Source organism: Bacillus rossius, chromosome 7 (genome assembly GCF_032445375.1).
Source record: "Bacillus rossius redtenbacheri isolate Brsri chromosome 7, Brsri_v3, whole genome shotgun sequence".
In the NCBI taxonomy this organism is placed as follows: Eukaryota; Metazoa; Arthropoda; class Insecta; order Phasmatodea; family Bacillidae; genus Bacillus; species Bacillus rossius.
Window position 1 is genome coordinate 72,477,271 of NC_086335.1, and position 25,417 is coordinate 72,502,687.

The 25,417-nt window shown below is 48.7% G+C and overlaps 1 protein-coding gene across 1 annotated transcript in view; it reads right to left on the reverse strand.

The window, feature by feature from the left end:
* LOC134534386 (serine protease 27-like) overlaps positions 1-25,100 on the reverse strand; it is a 47,540-nt gene extending 22,440 nt beyond the window's left edge. Inside the window, exons 1-3 of the mRNA XM_063372848.1 lie at positions 25,012-25,100; positions 17,941-18,057; positions 12,993-13,262 (exon numbers count right to left, since the gene is read on the reverse strand). Coding sequence (XP_063228918.1) covers positions 12,993-13,262; positions 17,941-18,034 — 364 coding nt within the window. The 5' untranslated portion in view covers positions 18,035-18,057; positions 25,012-25,100. The remainder of the gene's footprint in view (positions 1-12,992; positions 13,263-17,940; positions 18,058-25,011) is intronic.
* Between the last annotated feature and the right edge of the window lie 317 nt (positions 25,101-25,417).

Below are 25,417 nucleotides of genomic sequence, written 5' to 3' on the forward strand. Positions count from 1 at the left end.
AGGATGGACACACCCACTCTGGAGGCATCAAGGCTAGGATGGACGCACCCACTCTGGAGGCATCAAGTCTAGGATGGACGCACCCACTCTGGAGGCATCAAGGCTAGGATGGACACACCCACTCTGGAGGTATCAAGACTAGGATGGACACACCCACTCTGGAGGTATCAAGACTAGGATGGACACACCCACTCTGGAGGCATCAAGGCTAGGATGGACGCACCCACTCTGGAGGCATCAAGGCTAGGATGGACGCACCCACTCTGGAGGGATCAAGGCTAGGATGGACGCACCCACTCTGGAGGCATCAAGGCTAGGATGGACGCACCCACTATGGAGGAATCAAGTCTAGGATGGACACACCCAATCGGGAGGTATCAAGGCTAGGATGGACACACCCACTCTGGAGGTATCAAGGCTAGGATGGACACACCCACTCTGGAGGTATCAAGGCTAGGATGGACACACCCACTCTGGAGGTATCAAGGCTAGGATGGACGCACCCACTCTGGAGGTATCAAGGCAAGGATGGACGCACCCACTCTGGAGGTATCAAGACTAGGATGGACACACCCACTCTGGAGGTATCAAGGCTAGGATGGACACACCTACTCTGGATGTATCAAGGCTAGGATGGACACACCCACTCTGGAGGCATCAAGGCTAGGATGGACACACCCACTCTGGAGGTATCAAGACTAGGATGGACTCACCCACTCTGGAGGCATCAAGGCTAGGATGGACGCACCCACTCTGGAGGTATCAAGGCTAGGATGGACGCACCCACTCTGGAGGTATCAAGGCTAGGATGGACGCACCCACTCTGGAGGCATCAAGGCTAGGATGGACGCACCCACTCTGGAGGTATCAAGGCTAGGATGGACGCACCCACTCTGGAGCATCAAGGCTAGGATGGACGCACCCACTCTGGAGGTATCAAGGCTAGGATGGACGCACCCACTCTGGAGGTATCAAGGCTAGGATGGACTCACCCACTCTGGAGGCATCAAGGCTAGGATGGACGCACCCACTATGGAGGAATCAAGGCTAGGATGGACACACCCAATCGGGAGGTATCAAGGCTAGGATGGACGCACCCACTCTGGAGGCATCAAGGCTAGGATGGACACACCCACTCTGGAGGTATCAAGACTAGGATGGACACACCCACTCTGGAGGCATCAAGGCTAGGATGGACGCACCCACTCTGGAGGCATCAAGGCTAGGATGGACACACCCACTATGGAGGAATCAAGGCTAGGATGGACACACCCAATCGGGAGGTATCAAGGCTAAGATGGACGCACCCACTCTGAAAGCATCAAGGCTAGGATGGACACACCCACTCTGGAGGCATCAAGGCTAGGATGGACACACCCAATCGGGAGGTATCAAGGCTAGGATGGACGCACCCACTCTGGAGGTATCAAGGCTAGGATTGACACACCCACTCTGGAGGTATCAAGGCTAGGATGGACGCACCCACTCTGGAGGCATCAAGGCTAGGATGGACGCACCCACTCTTGAGGCATCAAGGCTAGGATGGACACACCCACTTTGGAGGCATCAAGGCTAGGATGGACGCACCCACTCTAGAGGCATCAAGGCTAGGATGGACGCACCCACTCTGGAGGCATCAAGGCTAGGATGGACACACCCACTCTGGAGGCATCAAGGCTAGGATGGACGCACCCACTCTGGAGGCATCAAGGCTAGGATGGACGCACCCACTCTGGAGGTATCAAGGTCAAGGATGGACACACCCACTCTGGAGGTATCAAGGCTAGGATGGACACACCCACTCTAGTGGTATCAAAGCTAGGATGGACACACCCACTCTGGAGGTATCAAGGCTAGTATGGACACACCCACTCTGGTGGTATCAAAGCTAGGATGGACACACCCACTCTGGAGGTATCAAGGCCAAGGATGGACGCACCCACTCTGGAGGTATCAAGGCTAGGATGGACACACCCACTCTGGAGGTATCAAGGCTAGGATGGACACACCCACTCTGGTGGTATCAAAGCTAGGATGGACACACCCACTCTAGAGGTATCAAGGCTAGTATGGACACACCCACTCTGGTGGTATCAAAGCTAGGATGGACACACCCACTCTGGAGGTATCAAGGCCAAGGATGGACGCACCCACTCTGGAGGTATCAAGGCTAGGATGGACACAACCACTCTGGAAATAACAAGGCTAGGATGGACACACCCACTCTGGTGGTATCAAAGCTAGGATGGACACACCCACTCTGGAGGTATCAAGGCTAGTATGGACACACCCACTCTGGTGGTATCAAAGCTAGGATGGGCACACCCACTCTGGAGGTATCAAGGCCAAGGATGGACACACCCACTCTGGAGGTATCAAGGCTAGGATGGACACACCCACTCTGGAGGTATCAAGGCTAGGATGGACACACCCACTCTGGTGGTATCAAAGCTAGGATGGACACACCTACTCTGGAGGTATCAAGGCTAGTATGGACACACCCACTCTGGTGGTATCAAAGCTAGGATGGACACACCCACTCTGGAGGCATCAAGGCTAGGATGGACGCACCCACTCTGGAGGTATCAAGGCTAGGATGGACGCACCCACTCTGGAGGCATCAAGGCTAGGATGGACGCACCCACTCTGGAGGTATCAAGGCTAGGATGGACACACCCACTCTGGTGGTATCAAAGCTAGGATGGTCACTCCCACTCTGGAGGTATCAAAGCTAGGATGGACACCTCCACTCTGGTGGTATCAAAGCTAGGATGGACACACCCACTCTGGAGGTATCAAGGCCAAGGATGGACACACCCACTCTGGTGGTATCAAAGCTAGGATGGACACACCCACTCTGGAGGTATCAAGGCCAAGGATGGACGCACCCACTCTGGAGGCATCAAGGCTAGGATGGACGCACCCACTCTGGAGGTATCAAGGCTAGGATGGACACACCCACTCTGGTGGTATCCAAGCTAGGATGGACGCACCCACTCTGGAGGCATCAAGGCTAGGATGGACACACCCACTCTGGAGGTATCAAGGCTAGGATGAACGCACCCACTCTGGAGGCATCAAGGCTAGGATGGACGCACCCACTCTGGAGGCATCAAGGCTAGATGGACGCACCCACTCTGGAGGCATCAAGGCTAGGATGGACGCACCCACTCTGGAGGCATCAAGGCTAGGATGGACACACCCACTCTGGAGGTATCAAGGCTAGGATGGACACACCCACTCTGGAGGTATCAAGGCCAAGGATGGACACACCTACTCTGGAGGTGTCAAGGCTAGGATGGACACACCCACTCTGGTGGTATCAAAGCTAGGATGGACACACCCACTCTGGAGGTATCAAGGCTAGTATGGACACACCCACTCTGGTGGTATCAAAGCTAGGATGGACACACCCACTCTGGAGGTATCAAGGCCAAGGATGGACGCACACACTCTGGAGGTATCAAGGCTAGTATGGACACACCCACTCTGGTGGTATCAAAGCTAGGATGGACACACCCACTCTGGAGGTATCAAGGCTAGGATGGACACACCCACTCTGGTGGTATCAAAGCAAGGATGGACACACCCACTCTGGTGGTATCAAAGCTAGGATGGACACACCCACTCTGGAGGTATCAAGGCCAAGGATGGACGCACACACTCTGGAGGCATCAAGGCTAGTATGGACACACCCACTCTGGTGGTATCAAAGCTAGGATGGACACACCCACTCTGGAGGTATCAAGGCTAGGATGGACACACCCACTCTGGAGGTATCAAGGCTAGGATGGACACACCCACTCTGGTGGTATCAAAGCTAGGATGGACACACCCACTCTGGAGGTATCAAGGCCAAGGATGGACACACCCACTCTGGAGGTATCAAGGCTAGGATGGACACACCCACACTGGTGGTATCAAAGCTAGGATGGACACACCCACTCTGGAGGTATCAAGGCTAGGATGGACACACCCACTCTGGAGGTATCAAAGCTAGGATGGACACACCCACTCTGGTGGTATCAAAGCTAGGATGGACACACCCACTCTGGAGGTATCAAGGCTAGTATGGACACACCCACTCTGGTGGTATCAAAGCTAGGATGGACACACCAACTCTGGAGGTATCAAGGCCAAGGATGGACGCACACACTCTGGAGGTCTCAAGGCTAGGATGGACACACCCACTCTGGTGGTATAAAAGCTAGGATGGACACACCCACTCTGGAGGTATCAAGGCCAAGGATGGACGCACACACTCTGGAGGAATTAAGGCTAGTATGGACACACCCACTCTGGTGGTATCAAAGCTTGGATGGACACACCCACTCTGGAGGTATCAAGGCTAGGATGGACACACCCACTCTGGTGGTATCAAAACTAGGATGGACACACCCACTCTGGAGGTATCAAGGCCAAGGATGGACGCACACACTCTGGAGGCATCAAGGCTAGTATGGACACACCCACTCTGGTGGTATCAAAGCTAGGATGGACACACCCACTCTGGAGGTATCAAGGCTAGGATGGACACACCCACTCTGGAGGTATCAAGGCTAGGATGGACACACCCACTCTGGTGGTATCAAAGCTAGGATGGACACACCCACTCTGGAGGTATCAAGGCCAAGGATGGACGCACCCACTCTGGAGGCATCAAGGCTAGGATGGACGCACCCACTCTGGAGGTATCAAGTCTAGGATGGACACACCCACTCTAGAGGTATCAAGGCTAGGATGGACACACCCACTCTGGAGGAATCAAGGCTAGTATGGACACACCCACTCTGAAGGTATCAAGGCTAGGATGGTCACACCCACTCTGGAGGTATCAAGGTTAGTATGGACACACCCACTCTGGTGGTATCAAAGCTAGGATGGACACACCCACTCTGGAGGTATCAAGGCCAAGGATGGACGCACACACTCTGGAGGTATCAAGGCTAGTATGGACACACCCACTCTGGTGGTATCAAAGCTAGGATGGACACACCCACTCTGGAGGTATCAAGGCCAAGGATGGACGCACACACTCTAGAGGCATCAAGGCTAGGATGGACGCACCCACTCTGGAGGTATCAAGGCTAGGATGGACACACCCACTCTGGAGGTATCAAGGCTAGGATGGACACACCCACTCTGGTGGCATCAAAGCTAGGATGGACGCACCCACTCTGGAGGCATCAAGGCTAGGATGGACACACCCACTCTGGAGGTATCAAGGCTAGGATGGACACACCCACTCTGGAGGTATCAAGGCCAAGGATGGACACACCCACTCTGGAGGTATCAAGGGTAGGATGGACACACCCACTCTGGTGGTATCAAAGCTAGGATGGACACACCCACTCTGGAGGTATCAAGGCTAGTATGGACACACCCAGTCTGGTGGTATCAAAGCTAGGATGGACACACCCACTCTGGAGGTATCAAGGCTAGGATGGACACACCCACTCTGGTGGTATCAAAGCTAGGATGGACACACCCACTCTGGAGGTATCAAGGCCAAGGATGGACGCACACACTCTGGAGGTATCAAGGCTAGTATGGACACACCCACTCTGGTGGTATCAAAGCTAGGATGGACACACCCACTCTGGAGGTATCAAGGCCAAGGATGGACGCACACACTCTGGAGGCATCAAGGCTAGTATGGACACACCCACTCTGGTGGTATCAAAGCTAGGATGGACACACCCACTCTGGAGGTATCAAGGCTAGGATGGACACACCCACTCTGGAGGTATCAAGGCTAGTATGGACACACCCACTCTGGTGGTATCAAAGCTAGGATGGACACACCCACTCTGGAGGTATCAAGGCCAAGGATGGACGCACCCACTCTGGAGGCATCAAGGCTAGGATGGACGCACCCACTCTGGAGGTATCAAGGCTAGGATGGACACACCCACTCTGGAGGTATCAAGGCTAGGATGGACACACCCACTCTGGAGGTATCAAGGCTAGTATGGACACACCCACTCTGGAGGTATCAAGGCTAGGATGGACACACCCACTCTGAAGGTATCAAGGCTAGTATGGACACACCCACTCTGGTGGTATCAAAGCTAGGATGGACACACCCACTCTGGAGGTATCAAGGCCAAGGATGGACGCACACACTCTGGAGTTATCAAGGCTAGTATGGACACACCCACTCTGGTGGTATCAAAGCTAGGATGGACACACCCACTCTGGAGGTATCAATGCTAAGGATGGACGCACACACTCTGGAGTTATCAAGGCTAGTATGGACACACCCACTCTGGTGGTATCAAAGCTAGGATGGACACACCCACTCTGGAGGTATCAAGGCTAGTATGGACACACCCACTCTGGTGGTATCAAAGCTAGGATGGACACACCCACTCTGGAGGTATCAAGGCCAAGGATGGACGCATTCACTCTGGAGGCATCAAGGCTAGGATGGACGCACCCACTCTGGAGGTATCAAGGCTAGGATGGACACACCCACTCTGGTGGTATCAAAGCTAGGATGGACACACCCACTCTGGAGGTATCAAGGCTAGGATGGACGCACCCACTCTGGAGGTATCAAGGCCAAGGATGGACGCACCCACTCTGGAGGCATCAAGGCTAGGATGGACACACCCACTCTGGAGGTATCAAGGCCAAGGATGGACGCACCCACTCTGGAGGCATCAAGGCTAGGATGGACGCACCCACTCTGGAGGTATCAAGGCCAAGGATGGACGCACCCACTCTGGAGGCATCAAGGCTAGTATGGACACACCCACTCTGTAGGTATCAAGGCCAAGGATGGACGCGCCCACTATGGAGGTATCAAGGCTAGGATGGACGCACCCACTCTGGAGGCATCAAGGCTAGGATGGACACACCCACTATGGAGGTATCAAGGCTAGGATGGACACACCCACTATGGAGGTATCAAGGCCAAGGATGGACGCACCCACTCTGGAGGCATCAAGGCCAAGGATGGACACACCCACTCTGGAGGTATCAAGGCTAGGATGGACGCACACACTCTGGAGGTATCAAGGATAGGATGGACACACCCACTCTGGAGGTATCAAGGCTAGGATGGACGCACCCACTCTGGAGGCATCAAGGCTAGGATGGACACACCCAATCTGGAGGTATCAAGGCAAGGATGGACGCACCCACTCTGGAGGCATCAAGGCTAGGATGGACACACCCACTCTGGAGGCATCAAGGCTAGGATGGACACACCCACTCTGGAGGTATCAAGGCTAGGATGGACGCACCCACTCTGGAGGCATCAAGGCTAGGATGGACGCACCCACTCTGGAGGCATCAAGGCTAGGATGGACACACCCACTCTGGTGGTATCAAAGCTAGGATGGACACACCCACTCTGGAGGCATCAAGGCTAGGATGGACACACCCACTCTGGAGGTATCAAGACTAGGATGGACGCACCCACTCTGGAGGCATCAAGGCTAGGATGGACGCACCCACTCTGGAGGTATCAAGGCTAGGATGGACGCACCCACTCTGGAGGCATCAAGGCTAGGATGGACACACCCACTCTGGAGGCATCAAGGCTAGGATGGACGCACCCACTCTGGAGGCATCAAGGCTAGGATGGACGCACCCACTCTGGAGGCATCAAGGCTAGGATGGACACACCCACTCTGGAGGCATCAAGGCTAGATTGGACGCACCCACTCTGGAGGCATCAAGGCTAGGATGGACGCACCCACTCTGGAGGCATCAAGGCTAGGATGGACGCACCCACTCTGGAGGTATCAAGGCTAGGATGGACGCACCCACTCTGGAGGCATCAAGGCTAGGATGGACGCACCCACTATGGAGGAATCAAGTCTAGGATGGAAACACCCAATCGGGAGGTATCAAGGCTAGGATGGACACACCCACTCTGGAGGTATCAAGGCTAGGATGGACACACCCACTCTGGAGGTATCTAGGCTAGGATGGACGCACCCACTCTGGAGGTATCAAGGCTAGGATGGACGCACCCACTCTGGAGGTATCAAGGCAAGGATGGACGCACCCACTCTGGAGGCATCAAGGCTAGGATGGACACACCCACTCTGGAGGCATCAAGGCTAGGATGGACGCACCCACTCTGGAGGCATCAAGGCTAGGATGGACGCACCCACTCTGGAGGCATCAAGGCTAGGATGGACGCACCCACTCTGGAGGCATCAAGGCTAGGATGGACGCACCCACTCTGGAGGCATCAAGGCTAGGATGGACGCACCCAATCTGGAGGCATCAAGGCTAGGATGGATACACCTACTCTGGAGGCATCAAGGCTAGGATGGACGCACCCACTCTGGAGGCATCAAGGCTAGGATGGACGCACCCACTCTGGAGGCATCAAGGCTAGGATGGACGCACCCACTCTGGAGGCATCAAGGCTAGGATGGACGCACCCACTCTGGAGGCATCAAGGCTAGGATGGACGCACCCACTCTGGAGGCATCAAGGCTAGGATGGATGCACCCACTCTGGAGGCATCATGGCTAGGATGGACGCACCCACTCTGGAGGCATCAAGGCTAGGATGGACGCACCCACTCTGGAGGCATCAAGGCTAGGATGGACGCACCCACTCTGGAGGCATCAAGGCTAGGATGGACGCACCCACTCTGGAGGCATCAAGGCTAGGATGGACGCACCCACTCTGGAGGCATCAAGGCTAGGATGGACGCACCCACTCTGGAGGCATCAAGGCTAGGATGGACGCACCCACTCTGGAGGCATCAAGGCTAGGATGGACGCACCCACTCTGGAGGCATCAAGGCTAGGATGGACGCACCCACTCTGGAGGCATCAAGGCTAGGATGGACGCACCCACTCTGGAGGCATCAAGGCTAGGATGGACACACCCACTCTGGAGGTATCAAGGCTAGGATGGACGCACTCACTCTGGAGGCATCAAGGCTAGGATGGACACACCCACTCTGGAGGTATCAAGGCTAGGATGGACGCACCCACTCTGGAGGCATCAAGGCTAGGATGGACGCACCCACTCTGGAGGCATCAAGGCTAGGATGGACGCACCCACTCTGGAGGCATCAAGGCTAGGATGGACACACGCACTCTGGAGGCATCAAGGCTAGGATGGACGCACCCACTCTGGAGGCATCAAGGCTAGGATGGACGCACCCACTCTGGAGGCATCAAGGCTAGGATGGACACACCCACTCTGGTGGTATCAAGGCAAGGATGGACGCACCCACTCTGGAGGTATCAAGACTAGGATGGACACACCCACTCTGGAGGTATCAAGGCTAGGATGGACACACCCACTCTGGATGTATCAAGGCTAGGATGGACACACCCACTCTGGAGGCATCAAGGCTAGGATGGACACACCCACTCTGGAGGTATCAAGACTAGGATGGACTCACCCACTCTGGAGGCATCAAGGCTAGGATGGACGCACCCACTCTGGAGGTATCAAGGCTAGGATGGACGCACCCACTCTGGAGGTATCAAGGCTAGGATGGACGCACCCACTCTGGAGGCATCAAGGCTAGGATGGACGCACCCACTCTGGAGGTATCAAGGCTAGGATGGACGCACCCACTCTGGAGGTATCAAGGCTAGGATGGACACACCCACTATGGAGGTATCAAGGCTAGGATGGACGCACCCACTCTGGAGGCATCAAGGCTAGGATGGACACACCCACTATGGAGGTATCAAGGCTAGGATGGACACACCCACTATGGAGGTATCAAGGCCAAGGATGGACGCACCCACTCTGGAGGCATCAAGGCCAAGGATGGACACACCCACTCTGGAGGTATCAAGGCTAGGATGGACGCACACACTCTGGAGGTATCAAGGATAGGATGGACACACCCACTCTGGAGGTATCAAGACTAGGATGGACGCACCCACTCTGGAGGCATCAAGGCTAGGATGGACACACCCAATCTGGAGGTATCAAGGCTAGGATGGACGCACCCACTCTGGAGGCATCAAGGCTAGGATGGACACACCCACTCTGGAGGCATCAAGGCTAGGATGGACACACCCACTCTGGAGGCATCAAGGCTAGGATGGACGCACCCACTCTGGAGGCATCAAGGCTAGGATGGACGCACCCACTCTGGAGGCATCAAGGCTAGGATGGACACACCCACTCTGGTGGTATCAAAGCTAGGATGGACACACCCACTCTGGAGGCATCAAGGCTAGGATGGACACACCCACTCTGGAGGTATCAAGACTAGGATGGACACACCCACTCTGGAGGCATCAAGGCTAGGATGGACGCACCCACTCTGGAGGTATCAAGGCTAGGATGGACGCACCCACTCTGGAGGCATCAAGGCTAGGATGGACACACCCACTCTGGAGGTATCAAGACTAGGATGGACACACCCACTCTGGAGGCATCAAGGCTAGGATGGACGCACCCACTCTGGAGGCATCAAGGCTAGGATGGACGCACCCACTCTGGAGGCATCAAGGCTAGGATGGACACACCCACTCTGGAGGTATCAAGACTAGGATGGACACACCCACTCTGGAGGTATCAAGACTAGGATGGACACACCCACTCTGGAGGCATCAAGGCTAGGATGGACGCACCCACTCTGGAGGCATCAAGGCTAGGATGGACGCACCCACTCTGGAGGGATCAAGGCTAGGATGGACGCACCCACTCTGGAGGCATCAAGGCTAGGATGGACGCACCCACTATGGAGGAATCAAGTCTAGGATGGACACACCCAATTGGGAGGTATCAAGGCTAGGATGGACACACCCACTCTGGAGGTATCAAGGCTAGGATGGACACACCCACTCTGGAGGTATCAAGGCTAGGATGGACACACCCACTCTGGAGGTATCAAGGCTAGGATGGACGCACCCACTCTGGAGGTATCAAGGCAAGGATGGACGCACCCACTCTGGAGGTATCAAGACTAGGATGGACACACCCACTCTGGAGGTATCAAGGCTAGGATGGACACACCCACTCTGGATGTATCAAGGCTAGGATGGACACACCCACTCTGGAGGCATCAAGGCTAGGATGGACACACCCACTCTGGAGTTATCAAGACTAGGATGGACTCGCCCACTCTGGAGGCATCAAGGCTAGGATGGACGCACCCACTCTGGAGGTATCAAGGCTAGGATGGACGCACCCACTCTGGAGGTATCAAGGCTAGGATGGACGCACCCACTCTGGAGGCATCAAGGCTAGGATGGACGCACCCACTCTGGAGGTATCAAGGCTAGGATGGACACACCCACTCTGGAGCATCAAGGCTAGGATGGACGCACCCACTCTGGAGGTATCATGGCTAGAATGGACGCACCCACTCTGGAGGTATCAAGGCTAGGATGGACTCACCCACTCTGGAGGCATCAAGGCTAGGATGGACGCACCCACTATGGAGGAATCAAGGCTAGGATGGACACACCCAATCGGGAGGTATCAAGGCTAGGATGGACGCACCCACTCTGGAGGCATCAAGGCTAGGATGGACACACCCACTCTGGAGGTATCAAGACTAGGATGGACACACCCACTCTGGAGGCATCAAGGCTAGGATGGATGCACCCACTCTGGAGGCATCAAGGCTAGGATGGACACACCCACTATGGAGGAATCAAGGCTAGGATGGACACACCCAATCGGGAGGTATCAAGGCTAAGATGGACGCACCCACTCTGAAAGCATCAAGGCTAGGATGGACACACCCACTCTGGAGGCATCAAGGCTAGGATGGACACACCCAATCGGGAGGTATCAAGGCTAGGATGGACGCACCCACTCTGGAGGTATCAAGGCTAGGATTGACACACCCACTCTGGAGGTATCAAGGCTAGGATGGACGCACCCACTCTGGAGGCATTAAGGCTAGGATGGACGCACCCACTCTGGAGGCATCAAGGCTAGGATGGACACACCCACTCTGGAGGCATCAAGGCTAGGATGGACGCACCCACTCTGGAGGCATCAAGGCTAGGATGGACGCACCCACTCTGGAGGCATCAAGGCTAGGATGGACACACCCACTCTGGAGGCATCAAGGCTAGGATGGACGCACCCACTCTGGAGGCATCAAGGCTAGGATGGACGCACCCACTCTGGAGACATTAAGGCTAGGATGGACGCACCCACTCTGGAGGCATCAAGGCTAGGATGGACGCACCCACTCTGGAGGCATCAAGGCTAGGATGGACGCACCCAATCTGGAGGCATCAAGGCTAGGATGGACGCACCCACTCTGGAGGCATCAAGGCTATGATGGACGCACCCACTCTGGAGGTATCAAGGCTATGATGGACGCACCCACTCTGGAGGCATCAAGGCTAGGATGGACGCACCCACTCTGGAGGCATCAAGGCTAGGATGGACGCACCCACTCTGGAGGCATCAAGGCTAGGATGGACGCACCCACTCTGGAGGCATCAAGGCTAGGATGGATGCACCCACTCTGGAGGCATCAAGGCTAGGATGGACGCACCCACTCTGGAGGTATCAAGGCTATGATGGAGGCACCCACTCTGGAGGCATCAAGGCTAGGATGGACGCACCCACTCTGGATGCATCAAGGCTAGGATGGACGCACACACTCTGGAGGTATCAAGGCTAGGATGGACGCACACACTCTGGAGGCATCAAGGCTAGGATGGACGCACACACTCTGGAGGCATCAAGGCTAGGATGGACGCACCCACTCTGGAGGTATCAAGGCTAGGATGGACGCACCCACTCTGGAGGCATCAAGGCTAGGATGGACGCACCCACTCTGGAGGTATCAAGGCTAGGATGGACACACCTACTCTGGAGGCATCAAGGCTAGGATGGATGCACCCACTCTGGAGGTATCAAGGCCAAGGATGGACGCACCCACTCTGGAGGCATCAAGGCTAGGATGGACACACCCAATCGGGAGGTATCAAGGCTAGGATGGACACACCCACTCTGGAGGCACCAAGGCTAGGATGGACACACCCACTCTGAAGGCATCAAGGCTAGGATGGACGCACCGACTCTAGAGGTGGCAGGTATCTCGTTGTGGCGGTGGTCGATGTCCTCTCGCCGCACGCCGCTCCGAAGGGGCGCGATGGCACGCCCCGGGACGCAGCACGTGAACAGCAGGTCTGCCACAGCGTCCAGGGGCCCGCCCGCCTGCCCGCAGCCCTTGTGCAGCTGGCCGCCCACCAGCCAGCACGTGAGGCTGAACGTGCAGCTGTGCAGCGCGTCGTTGTGCACGCACTGCGAGGGATACCCGAGCAGCGAGGCGAGCAGTCGGCCTCCTGCAACACACCGGCAGACCTCGTAGCTACACATACAGCAGACCTTGTAGCTACTTACCAGCAGACCTTGTATCTAGACACCAGCAGACCTTGTAGTTACACACCAGCAGACCTCGTAGCTACACATACAGCAGACCTTGTAGCTACACACCAGCAGACCTCGTAGCTATACATACAGCAGACTCTCTGAGGTGTACTTACTTACAGAGATATCTTTCTAGTTATATTTACTATTGGTAGACTTGGTCGTCCACAGTGGAAAGACCAACAAAATTGATAGTTTAAAAGGATAATTAATTCTTAATCAGGCAAAAGGTATAGCTTGGTTTTTGTAATGTACCAGAAGAAACAAATTTTACCTCAAGTTAAACATTTGGACTACGCGTAAGCTAATAACTGTAGTAGCGTGCGAAGAATTTGAATGAGTTGTATTACTAATTATTACAAGATTAACTAGAGTATTTACTATTAAAATATACATATTTTGTTTACAGTCCTCAACTTTGTACTACCTAATTTCGTCGCTAGCTATTTAGTGAAAAAATCAATCGCTATGAGAAGTGAAATTATATTACCTGTTGATTTATTAATGGACACTAGGAAATGAATTTTTTTTCTAGGTACTTTGAAACGAACTACTTTGTCCGCCAAATAGAGAAGAGCATGTAAATTGGCCTGGAAATATCATGATTTCCTCCAATCTGAGGTTACCTAAAAGAATATTCACCTTAATATATGAATACTAATTACAGTATAGCAATGTGATTTGTGTGGAATGTGACATTTCTCGGCCAGGTGAATGTAGGCTACCAGCTACACACAGAGAATGACCAGGATCACGTTTCCCTACAAAGGAACTGGAAGGAGGCACTAGCACATTTGCGCTTAATGTATCACTCCCTCCAAGCTACTGTTTAAGCATCTACAGATTACAACCAACTGAACAATTGGCACAAAACTAGTTCCCTCCCAGGCAACTATTCCAACATCGACCGATTGCAGTCAGGTCCAAGTTTCCCTACTGAACAATTAGCACAAGGCAGTAATTCATTGTGCTTAGTGCATAGTCTATTTGAGGCGTATGACCTGGCGACCTTCTGCGGTTGGCAATACCACTTGTTCCTACTGAGCACATGGTTTGGTGCCACTGGTCTCTTTGTGATATATCATACACTATGACTTAGCGCGAGACATAGTATATTAAGGAGGGATCGCCTGTTTACACATTTCGCTGGCATATGTTTTAGCAATGAAGTTATAACAAACTCTACGCCTTTTTAATGTTCACTTTATTTTTTAGTTTAGGTGAGTGGCGGATGAGAAATGATGATTTGTTATTAGGGTAAACTTGATTACACCTTTACTTTAGGGAGACAGTCACAGCAATATTTGTTGTAACATAAAAAATTGCATAATAGGCTAAGAAGGAGAAAATAGAGCTCAGTAGCAGCTAAGAGGCACTGCTGCTTTGGAGCAGGTTAATGACACTGTGTTCAGGCATCTTGGCGGTGAAGGTAAACTCTGTGTGTCCTCGCAGAAAGCCACACTTCAGACACAGCCTTAGCCAGTGAGCTAGAACATTATTGTAATATGTTTGTTACATGGCTTTATTATTTTAAGACACTTTTAATGAGGTCAAATCTTCTAGTAATTTAGAATCCAATATAGTTGAGTCATCAGGAGCAATGCTCGCTACTAGAGTACACAGCTTGGGACAGCAGCAAGTTTCAGACCATGAGTCAGGCAGGAACACGGGTTGTGAGTCAGGCAGTAACAATAGCAGTGAGTCTAGATGGGTCACGGGTCACGAGTAACGTAGAAACATGGTACGTGAGTCGTGTCAAAACGGGAGCCGAGACCCAAGCAGGTTGATAGGTCATGGGTCATGAGTCAGGCAGGAAAATGGGTCATGAGTCATACAGAAACCAGTGACGTGCCTCAGGCACGATCACTAGCCGCGAGTAAGACAGAAACAGTGTCTTGAGTCTGGCAGGTACAGGATTGTGTGCAAGAAAGTATCATGGTGCATGAGTAAGGCTGGAACAGGATCTAGTGTCAGGTAGGAATTCGCCTCTTGTGTCAAAAAGGAAGATAGACCATGTTTAAGCAGAAACACGGTCGTAAATTAAGCCGAAACAGGGTCATGAATCAGGCAGAAAAGAGTTCGTGTGTCAGGCAGGATATTGGCCAGTGAGTAAGGCAGGAAGTCGGGTTGAGTCAGAAAGAAAAAAGGTCTTGAGTCAGTCAGGAAAGGGTTCGTGTGTCAGGCAGGATCTTGGCCAGTGAGTAAGGCAGGAAGTCGGGTTGAGTCAGAAAGAAACAGGGTCTTGAGTCAGTCAGGAAAGGGTTCGTGTGTCAGGCAGGATCTTGGCCAGTGAGTAAGGCAGGAAGTCGGGTTGAGTCAGAAAGAAACAGGGTCTTGAGTCAGTCAGGAAAGGGTTCGTGTGTCAGGCAGGATCTTGGCCAGTGAGTAAAGCAGGAAGTCGGGTTGAGTCAGAAAGAAACAGGGTCTTGAGTCAGTCAGGAAAGGGTTCGTGTGTCAGGCAGGATCTTGGCCAGTGAGTAAGGCAGGAAGTCGGGTTGAGTCAGAAAGAAACAGGGTCTTGAGTCAGTCAGGAAAGGGTTCGTGTGTCAGGCAGGATCTTGGCCAGTGAGTAAGGCAGGAAGTCGGGTTGAGTCAGAAAGAAACAGGGTCTTGAGTCAGTCAGGAAAGGGTTCGTGTGTCAGGCAGGATCTTGGCCAGTGAGTAAGGCAGGAAGTCGGGTTGAGTCAGAAAGAAACAGGGTCTTGAGTCAGTCAGGAAAGGGTTCGTGTGTCAGGCAGGATCTTGGCCAGTGAGTAAGGCAGGAAGTCGGGTTGAGTCAGAAAGAAACAGGGTCGTGAGTCAAGCAGGAAGGAAGCTCGGAAGGGACAAGGTCGTGAGTCGGGCAGGAACAGTTAGGTGCCGCTGCTAGGAGCCTCGCGACCTTGATTGAGCCCGCGAGTACCTGGGAAGCAAGGCCGCCGAGCCTGCACTCCGAGCTGCTCTAGTTGCGGTGGTGTCTCCACCCGTCAGCGTCTGCCCAGGTCTCGCTGTCGACTAGCTGCTGCTACTCACCTGCTATGTGCCAGGCGCAGGGAAACAGCACCAGTGGCTTGTAAATGTAGCTTGGCCGGGCATTACCACACATGGGCTGCTTTCAAATTTTTTTGATGCCTTCTGGTGCTGTGTAAAACCATAACGAAATTAAAAAGAAATTGAATTCTTTTGAAATTGTGAAGTAGTAAGTTGTCCATTAGCAAAACAGCCTTTCAGTCATAATTGTATAAATAATGTGAGACGTGTTGGTCGAAATAACTCCAAAATTAACATATCATCAAAGCCTCTGCATTCTTTCCGTTCGCGAAACGTTACTATCGAACCGGCATGAATCGTTACGACGCTTAGTGCATTTGGACAGGATTTATTACGAGATCTCCAAAGATGGAATATCACCTTAAAGGTCATTACTTTCATTCTGACGAATAGGTGAATGCTGCCATTATGTGAGTCTTCTTCAACAGGTTTACCCGCCAAGACCACGTTGGTGCGAGTGCTTGGAAAGGGCTGGGGAATATGTCGAAAAGTGAATACTGCATTACATAGGACATTGCAGGACTAATGAAAATGGCGAAAATCAGGTAACAAATAAAAAAATAGTAATGAAGGAATTCTTTTCCAATGAAAACTTATAATATACAAAGGTTGACCAATACTAGATAAGTGTTTGAAATTTTTTTTATTTCCGTTTGGTAATTAATATCCATATTTGTTAGATTTCTTATAAAAAAATTGAAGTGTAGTATTGTTCCGTGTGTAAAATACTGTATATTAGTTTGTATGTAAGTACCTGGGTGTGCGACGAGTATTGGCGCCTGGTGACAGGCTACCCGCCTGCCTTTGCCCCCTGGTGGCGGGCCACCCGCCCACTCCACCCTTGCCACGCGGACATATCGCCACTTCATGAAGATGGCTGCCTACGCCGGCCACGTGACCCAGTAGCGACTACAGTAGAGACTATTCTGGAGAGAAAAGATCGTTACGAATCCAGCAGGTACAAGTAGGGAACCCTGGCAACACACAGTATGTCGGCGGACAGAACTCGTCGAGCCGACCACCGCGAGAAGCTGCCTTCACACCGTACCGACCTCAGGGGCTGCAGCTGGCGGATACACCATGACCACTTCACTGCTACCCTACTGCTTGATTCTGTGTGTGAATGTGCGAGTGACTGGTTTTAATGTAGTAGCACCTAATGTTTTTTTCTTTTTTTTTCGGTTTTGATACTTTTTGCTGTATGTTTAATTACTTTCCTTTTTATGTATGTCTATGCTTAGTTTTTAATTACTTTATAATAAGTTATGGTTGAATCTTTTGTAATAGTTAATATTTGAACATTAAGTTAAAATTTTAATTTGTTCTCTTAATATTTAGTCTATGTCATGCTTAGTTTTTAATATTCAAATCTTTGATGTAATTGCAGAAAAGTGGTTAAGTGTAAGATTAACTTCGCCACCAATAAAGACGATAAACAAACAAACAAACAAACAAACACCATGGCTGCGAGCTAGCAGGGGGTGCAGCTAGCACAGGGAGGTGCAGCTTGTGCTGAAGGGGGGAAGGGGCAGCTGGTTCATGCACTGTTGCTGGCTCACTGACCTTGGCCGCGGGGCAGCATGGGCGAGCAGCTGGCGCAGTGAGTGCTCAAGGTCACCACCATGGCGAGCTGTAGGCAGGCCAGGCACCTGCTCATCTCGCCCGCCGCCGGTACACCGCCTGCGACAAGCCCCGCCCACTGCTACAGGCTGATCCTTTGCTGCTATTGTTTATACTTTAAAGAGACTTGGAGTGTACCACAACGCAGAAAGCCAATTTATTATAGGAGTACGTTTCAATGTGTGCTTTAAAATAGAGAGGCCATCTTGAAACTGCACTTTTTGAAAGTTTACAAGAGTTACAAGAATTGGAATTTGTTAATTCACTTGTCTTAGTTTGTCTTGTGATGTAGTTTAAGCGCATAACACATTATGTTACACGTAACCGCAGATCGAAAAGAAATAAACAATATATTTCTTTTTTTTTTAAATATCATAAATAAAACAGCATCAATTTAATAAATGAATTCAATATCATAACATATCACTTAAACTAAAAAAAATATGCTTTATGTCATTAAAATATATTTTGTTTTAATTTGGTTCATTAATGTTAATTTAATTTTTTATTAATAAAACTTAGATTATATGAATATAAACAAATTACATAAAAAGAACAAAAACAATGATTTGAAAACTTATCGAAACAATAATGTATTATTTTAGAATATGAAACTATACTTATTTTAACTAAATGTTCAAAATTCTTAATTTATAAAAAATGTTGTACCAGTGCATAATGTAACAGAGTTCAGGGTGTGTTACCGTGGTGCTGATCACCATCTTGGATTGTGAAGTCACGGCGACCATATTGGATTACCTTGACTCCAGCGAACATTTTGGATCGGTCATATTGGATTCCGCATTTTGTTTTTTCGCCATTTTGTATTGCCATTATATAAATTCTAGAACTTTCTGCTATCTTGGAATAGAATGCCCCACTCTCTAACATTATACTTTTCGTTACAGCCGGCACTTTGAAAATCCGTATTTTTTAAGCTAGAAAATCAGGAAAAATATTAAATTTACAATATATATATATATATATATATATATATATATATATATATATATAAAATAAAATTTAATAAAAAACAAATTCTACCATTTTAAAAATTTTCAGCCATATTTAAAATACGTAATATTCAAGCAAGAAAATCAGGAAAAAATTTTAAATTTTATAAAAAACATATGACATGGAGTCCTCGGCTCGAACCAAATGAGGTCAGTCAATTTAAAATGGAGAATCATTCTTCTTCCACAGAGGCCATCGGCAGACTGACCTCCCACCACTAATGTCAAAGTAGATATTACATTAGCCAATATGACATCATGGCGGCCATCTTGTTTTTGTCTGCTAGAGGCCACCATCAAGGTTACGACATATTGTTTTAGTCTGCTAAAGGATGCTGCCACCATATTAGTTTAATTTTTTCCTGCTAGAGTTCAGTACTTATTTATTAACTTGTCATCCACCACGTTGTCAGCCATCTTGGCCATCATATTGAAAAACTGTAAATTTATAGTTAGAAATTCGGGAAAAATTTCAAATTGCATTAAAACAATTACATGTTAAATTAATGAATGATTCAATCGATTACTGTCCTCTGTTCGATCCTTGATCAATTAAAAAAAAGAATTTAATTAAATTACTAAAAAAATTACTGGTTCGAGAAATAAAACAAAATAAAAAATAAAAAATTTATTACTTTATTTGTACACGAACCAAAACAGGAAAATTATCATCATTTCTCGATATCTGCATTTTCTATCTACGAATTAAAGTAAAGGTGGGATACCTAAATATTTGATATATATTCGACCATTTGTCAGTTTGAGAATCTTCTCTATCAAGTATGTATACAGATAGATCGTAGGCTGTATCTCTTCGGCATAGAACCCGCCACGAATAGGCTTGTGGTCCAAAACTTCTATGTAGTAGGTCCTTCGCAGTGAAACCTTTCTCGAAGACGCCATTCTGCTTGAAAATCCACACAATGTAACCGACGTTAGCTTTAGGCTGTCATGGATCTTTCTTCTTCATGTTGGAAAACACTGTTCGAAGGAGGTGATCTTCCTTCACGTCTTTAGGCTTCATTTTCGTGGTAGAATGTACCGTGGAATTGTATTCGCGTATTAGTTTCGGCAAGATATCCAGCCGCTTGTAATTGCCATTGTAATTGTCACCACGGCTTGGTGAGCAAAGTTCTGTTAAACCTTTCGACAATTAAGGCATTGGCATTACTAAATGTAGAGTAGTGTTTGATGCCAAAATTATTCATCAAAGTCTTGAAGCTCACACTGTAGAATTCTTTAACGAGATACGTCTGCACGTGCGATGGTACGCGGCCATCACGCAAAATGTCTGCCATGCCTTGGTTTCATCGATCAAAATTTAAAAAAATATATTTTTTTTCTCGTGCATATCCTCGGGCCTAAATTGAAGTTAATGCTAAGGTTTCGGTTTTATATGTTAGTAAGTTCTCCTTAAGTTGTTGAATAACCAATGCAAAATTTTGAGTTATAGAAAGATTTCCAGTAGCATGTGCTTCATTCACTAAAACGACCTGATTCAATGCTGTTTCCAGTAGCTCATTTTCATGTTGTAAGAAAAGTAGGTCTAAGCTCAAAACAATGGAAAAATAACTGTCCGAAAAATGTAATGTTTGTCTCTTCTCAAAAAGTACACCAATTTGGAATTGTGTTATCTTAATGTTGGCCACAACCAAGATGTGGATACAGATAAGGAGGAACAACGGCCTAACATCGCGCACAGGCACAAATATGCGAACCGGAGAGAAAAGAAACATAACTGGAATATAAAACACAAGAGACCAAGATGGTCAACACAATTAAAAAAAAATTCTTAACTTTCTAATTTACACAAATTCACCCAAAAAGAGATATGATAACTCAAAACCCTTAACTTGAAACTAAATGATAAAATTTATTTCTTCTAACAAAACTTATTCCCAAGAAATAAGCTTTACACAAAACGAAATCACCTCATCGAAAAGGATTGTCAGCTAGCTTCTTATTATATTTAATGCAGCTCCACTCATGAGACAGCTTTAAAGGGAGCTGCCCATACTTCCTTGGTGTTCTTGGGATCCTCTGGTAATAATTCATTTAACACTAAAGATTAGACAAAGGGTTATTATTCGGAGCAAAGGTGAACATTAAATGTAGGGCGAAGATTTGTGAGATTCATGGCAATTGAAAGCAATTTGAAGCCAACCTAATTTTTTGTAAATGCAGCTCATTTCAAAATGGATTTTTGAATCAGCTGATAATGTGTTGAGTGGCCCAGCAGGTACGGGTGGCGAGGAGCGAGGCGGACCCGCGGGCTGCTCCGGCAGCTCCAGCAGGAACTGGGGCACGTGAAGGTGCCCTGGGCCGTGTGGGCGTGTAGGTGTCGCGTGACGTCACACGGTCCCGTTACCGCTGTGCCATTACTCCGGCCGGCGCCACAGCCCGCTGCAGGCTCCACGCAGCGAGAACCAGCACTGCTGCGCGCCAGCCGGCCTCCTATTGGCCACAGCCTCGTGGGCGTGTCCTAGGCGTGTGCAGACTATCCTGCTCGTAGAGCGACGTCTCATGGTCCCGTTACCGCTGTGCCATTACCCAGGCCAGCCGGCCTCCTATTGGCCACAGCCTCGAGGGGCGTGTCCTAGGCGTGTGCAGACTATCCTGCTCGTAGAGCGACGTCTCATGGTCCCGTTACCGCTGTGCCATTACCCAGGCCAGCCGGCCTCCTATTGGCCACAGCCTCGAGGGGCGTGTCCTAGGCGTGTGCAGACTATCCTGCTCGTAGAGCGACGTCTCATGGTCCCGTTACCGCTGTGCCATTACCCAGGCCAGCCGGCCTCCTATTGGCCACAGCCTCGAGGGGCGTGTCCTAGGCGTGTGCAGACTATCCTGCTCGTAGAGCGACGTCTCATGGTCCCGTTACCGCTGTGCCATTACCCAGGCCAGCCGGCCTCCTATTGGCCACAGCCTCGAGGGGCGTGTCCTAGGCGTGTGCAGACTATCCTGCTCGTAGAGCGACGTCTCATGGTCCCGTTACCGCTGTGCCATTACCCAGGCCAGCCGGCCTCCTATTGGCCACAGCCTCGAGGGGCGTGTCCTAGGCGTGTGCAGACTATCCTGCTCGTAGAGCGACGTCTCATGGTCCCGTTACCGCTGTGCCATTACCCAGGCCAGCCGGCCTCCTATTGGCCACAGCCTCGAGGGGCGTGTCCTAGGCGTGTGCAGACTATCCTGCTCGTAGAGCGACGTCTCATGGTCCCGTTACCGCTGTGCCATTACCCAGGCCAGCCGGCCTCCTATTGGCCACAGCCTCGAGGGGCGTGTCCTAGGCGTGTGCAGACTATCCTGCTCGTAGAGCGACGTCTCATGGTCCCGTTACCGCTGTGCCATTACCCATTTTTACTATTTTTTAAATTATTGACTGTAACTGAAAAACAAACTATTAACATAAATTCGGAGGTCGGAAGCTCATTGGTAGAGACATGCAAAATTCGCGGTTTCTATGGCCTTCAGGATAGACTGCACATACCCCTGTACACTCGGGCAAATAATGCAAGTTCATTGGCTGCTGACTTGTAAGTCGTCTCAGCTGGTTTGACTGTGATTCGATCCTTCTTTGGTTGAGGGTTTATAACTGGTTGAGATTCGTCCAGATGAACAGTAAGCCAATAGCAAAATTATTTAAGAGGTATATGTGTTTGAATTCTAGCCTAACACCGAATGGATCCGGGAATTTGGCAGGTCTCTACTCATTAATAATCTTAAATTAGAACACCATCCGAAGATGTATTCGGAAACTACAGATGCACGTTGACCTCTCCCCAGTTTGTAAATAGTTATCCTTGAAAATGCATCTTGAGAGTTCCAGACAACACATACCGCCATCTTGAGAGCTCAAGACAACATATACCGCCATATTTGAGGGCATGCAAACGCGCACACACCCACTTCTAAGTTCATATTTTAGTTTACGTTTTACTGGACTTCCAACATGGCAGTTGGTGTTGCAATGATTTCTGAACGCTTAGGAAATTCTGTTTTTAACATTTAGGCCCTTTAAAGTTTGTGATGTCATCCGAATTACGATTAAAAATGTGAAATTAAGTTATTGGTAAATGACCATAAATCTGTATAACCCTGCAGCTGATATGTTGAGTTTTTTATATATGAGAACCTATTTATAGTTTAAGTAACCATATAGGGTACATATTCCTGCTTATATATACAATCCTTTTAACTTGCGTGACCTCATTTGAATCCAATTAAATGTACCAAGTTAAGAAGTGGATATCATGATATTGTATGTATATATCGTATAAGGATATATAAATTTCCATATGATACATATTTCTATATGTTGCGTCTTTGGGTTATAATAAACACCAACCTGTATAACTCTTTAGCTAATATACAAATTTGTACACAAAATAACAGTATTTAAGTTTGTGTACCCCTTTATAGGGTATAATATTCTGTTTGAACATTATAGCTACCTAATTAATCTTGGAAATATCAGCCGACTTACGATTAAAAACTCCAAATAAGAAGTTTTTATGCGGATTTATAGACGTCAGAGCCTATTTTATGATTGTATACCTTTCTAATGATACAGTTTTTTTGTTGTTGTGTCTACAGAGTACTAAGGATCATAGATGTTTTATGCAATTTTTGCATTATGCCCTTGTTATGTCTTATCAGAGTTTTTTTTTTCGCAAGGTACTATAATTATGGCACATATTCCGTACAGAAGTTGGGATTTGAAGCTAACTTAATCTCAGTAAAAATAGCCTATTGGAGTCACTTCTTGCTATCAAAATATTAGAACTAATATTTTTTGAATTTAAGAAATAGTTTTACTCATTACCAATTTAAAAGTTAAAAATTTATAACCATTTATTGTTAAATATTGTATTTAATATCTAAGATTTTTTTTAATTTACTTACATTTAACCCATGACATTTATCCAGTAAGTTGAAAATAAGCTATATTAAAATTCGTGGCATATATATATATAAATATATATATAAATATATATATAAATATATATATATAAATAAATATATATATATAAATATATAAATATATATATATATAAACATATATATATAAACATATATATATATATATATATAAAGTTTAGCTCTGTCACTGGATTTGACGTCTAGTGAAGTGACTACAGTTAACTTAAAAATAACCATAAAATTGGCACGATAATACCATAGCATGCTTTTAACACTCTCATAACTCCACACGGTAACACACGAACATTACTGGCCAAAAGCCTACACGCGGAAATAATTAGATCACCAAATGTTCATAATTTCGTATGCCCGCAACAGCAAATGAGTGTTTCCTGCTAGACTTGCGAGTCTTGCACATGAAGGTCTCAAAGGTTTCCTTATAGCTTAGGCGAAAACATCTACAAGACCTCCTATGCAAAACTGTATGGAGTTTTATAATTATGCACTTTTCATGTATTAACTTATCAAACTATTTTTCATTGGCGGAATACGGACTTCATCAATTTTTGAAATATAATTTTAATTCACTTACAATCTCCATAAAAGTGCTAGGATTTGATTTGTTATTCACCGATTGTATAACTGATATTTCCACATAATTTGCCAAATTCTTATAATGGTTTGGCGAAATCAACAGTTTCTGCTCATTTCCACCTTGCTACAAACAAAGGAAGATTCCTCAGCATACTGCCAAATATAGACTTCTTACAGAAAAATCATAGAGAAAACAAACAGTAAACAATTCTTTGGCCTAACACACTACAGAAGTTCTACTACCTGAAGCACTAAGGAGAGAGCTTTGTAAGTAAAAAGCAACTTACTAGATTATTTTATAAATCAATATTATGTAGGCCTACAATAAAAATAAATAAATACTTATGAGTCATATATCTGGTTAACCAACACTTTTAAAAAGTCTAGTAGAGCCCTAAAAAGCCAAAGCATCCCTTCTACGACATAAAGGCGACAAAACACTGCAGCACGGGCCGGAGTAACCCTTACGGTCCCGCAGTAAAACACTTACCTGAGAGGGACACCAGCGTCCCAGCAGCATCACGTAGCGGCGCGGGACAACATAGCGCTCTGTGCGCGCCGAGCAGCTAACTGACACTCAACCGCTTTCAAGGCCACAGTGCGCTAGACAAGGAGGGCGAGTCACAGCCAGGTCACTGCCAGCGCCACGCGGCCGGCTGCCGAACTACGCTCCCCTCCCCAACATCACTCTCTTAACTCGCACCACCTCCAAGGACACTGCGCACCAAACAAGGAAGGATAAGTCACAGCCAGGTCACTGCCAGCGCCACGGGGCCTGCTACCGACCTATGCTCCCCTCCCCAACATCACTCTCTGAACTCGCACCACCTCCAAGGACACTGCGCACCAAACAAGGAAGGATAAGTCACAGCCAGGTCACTGCCAGCACCACGGGG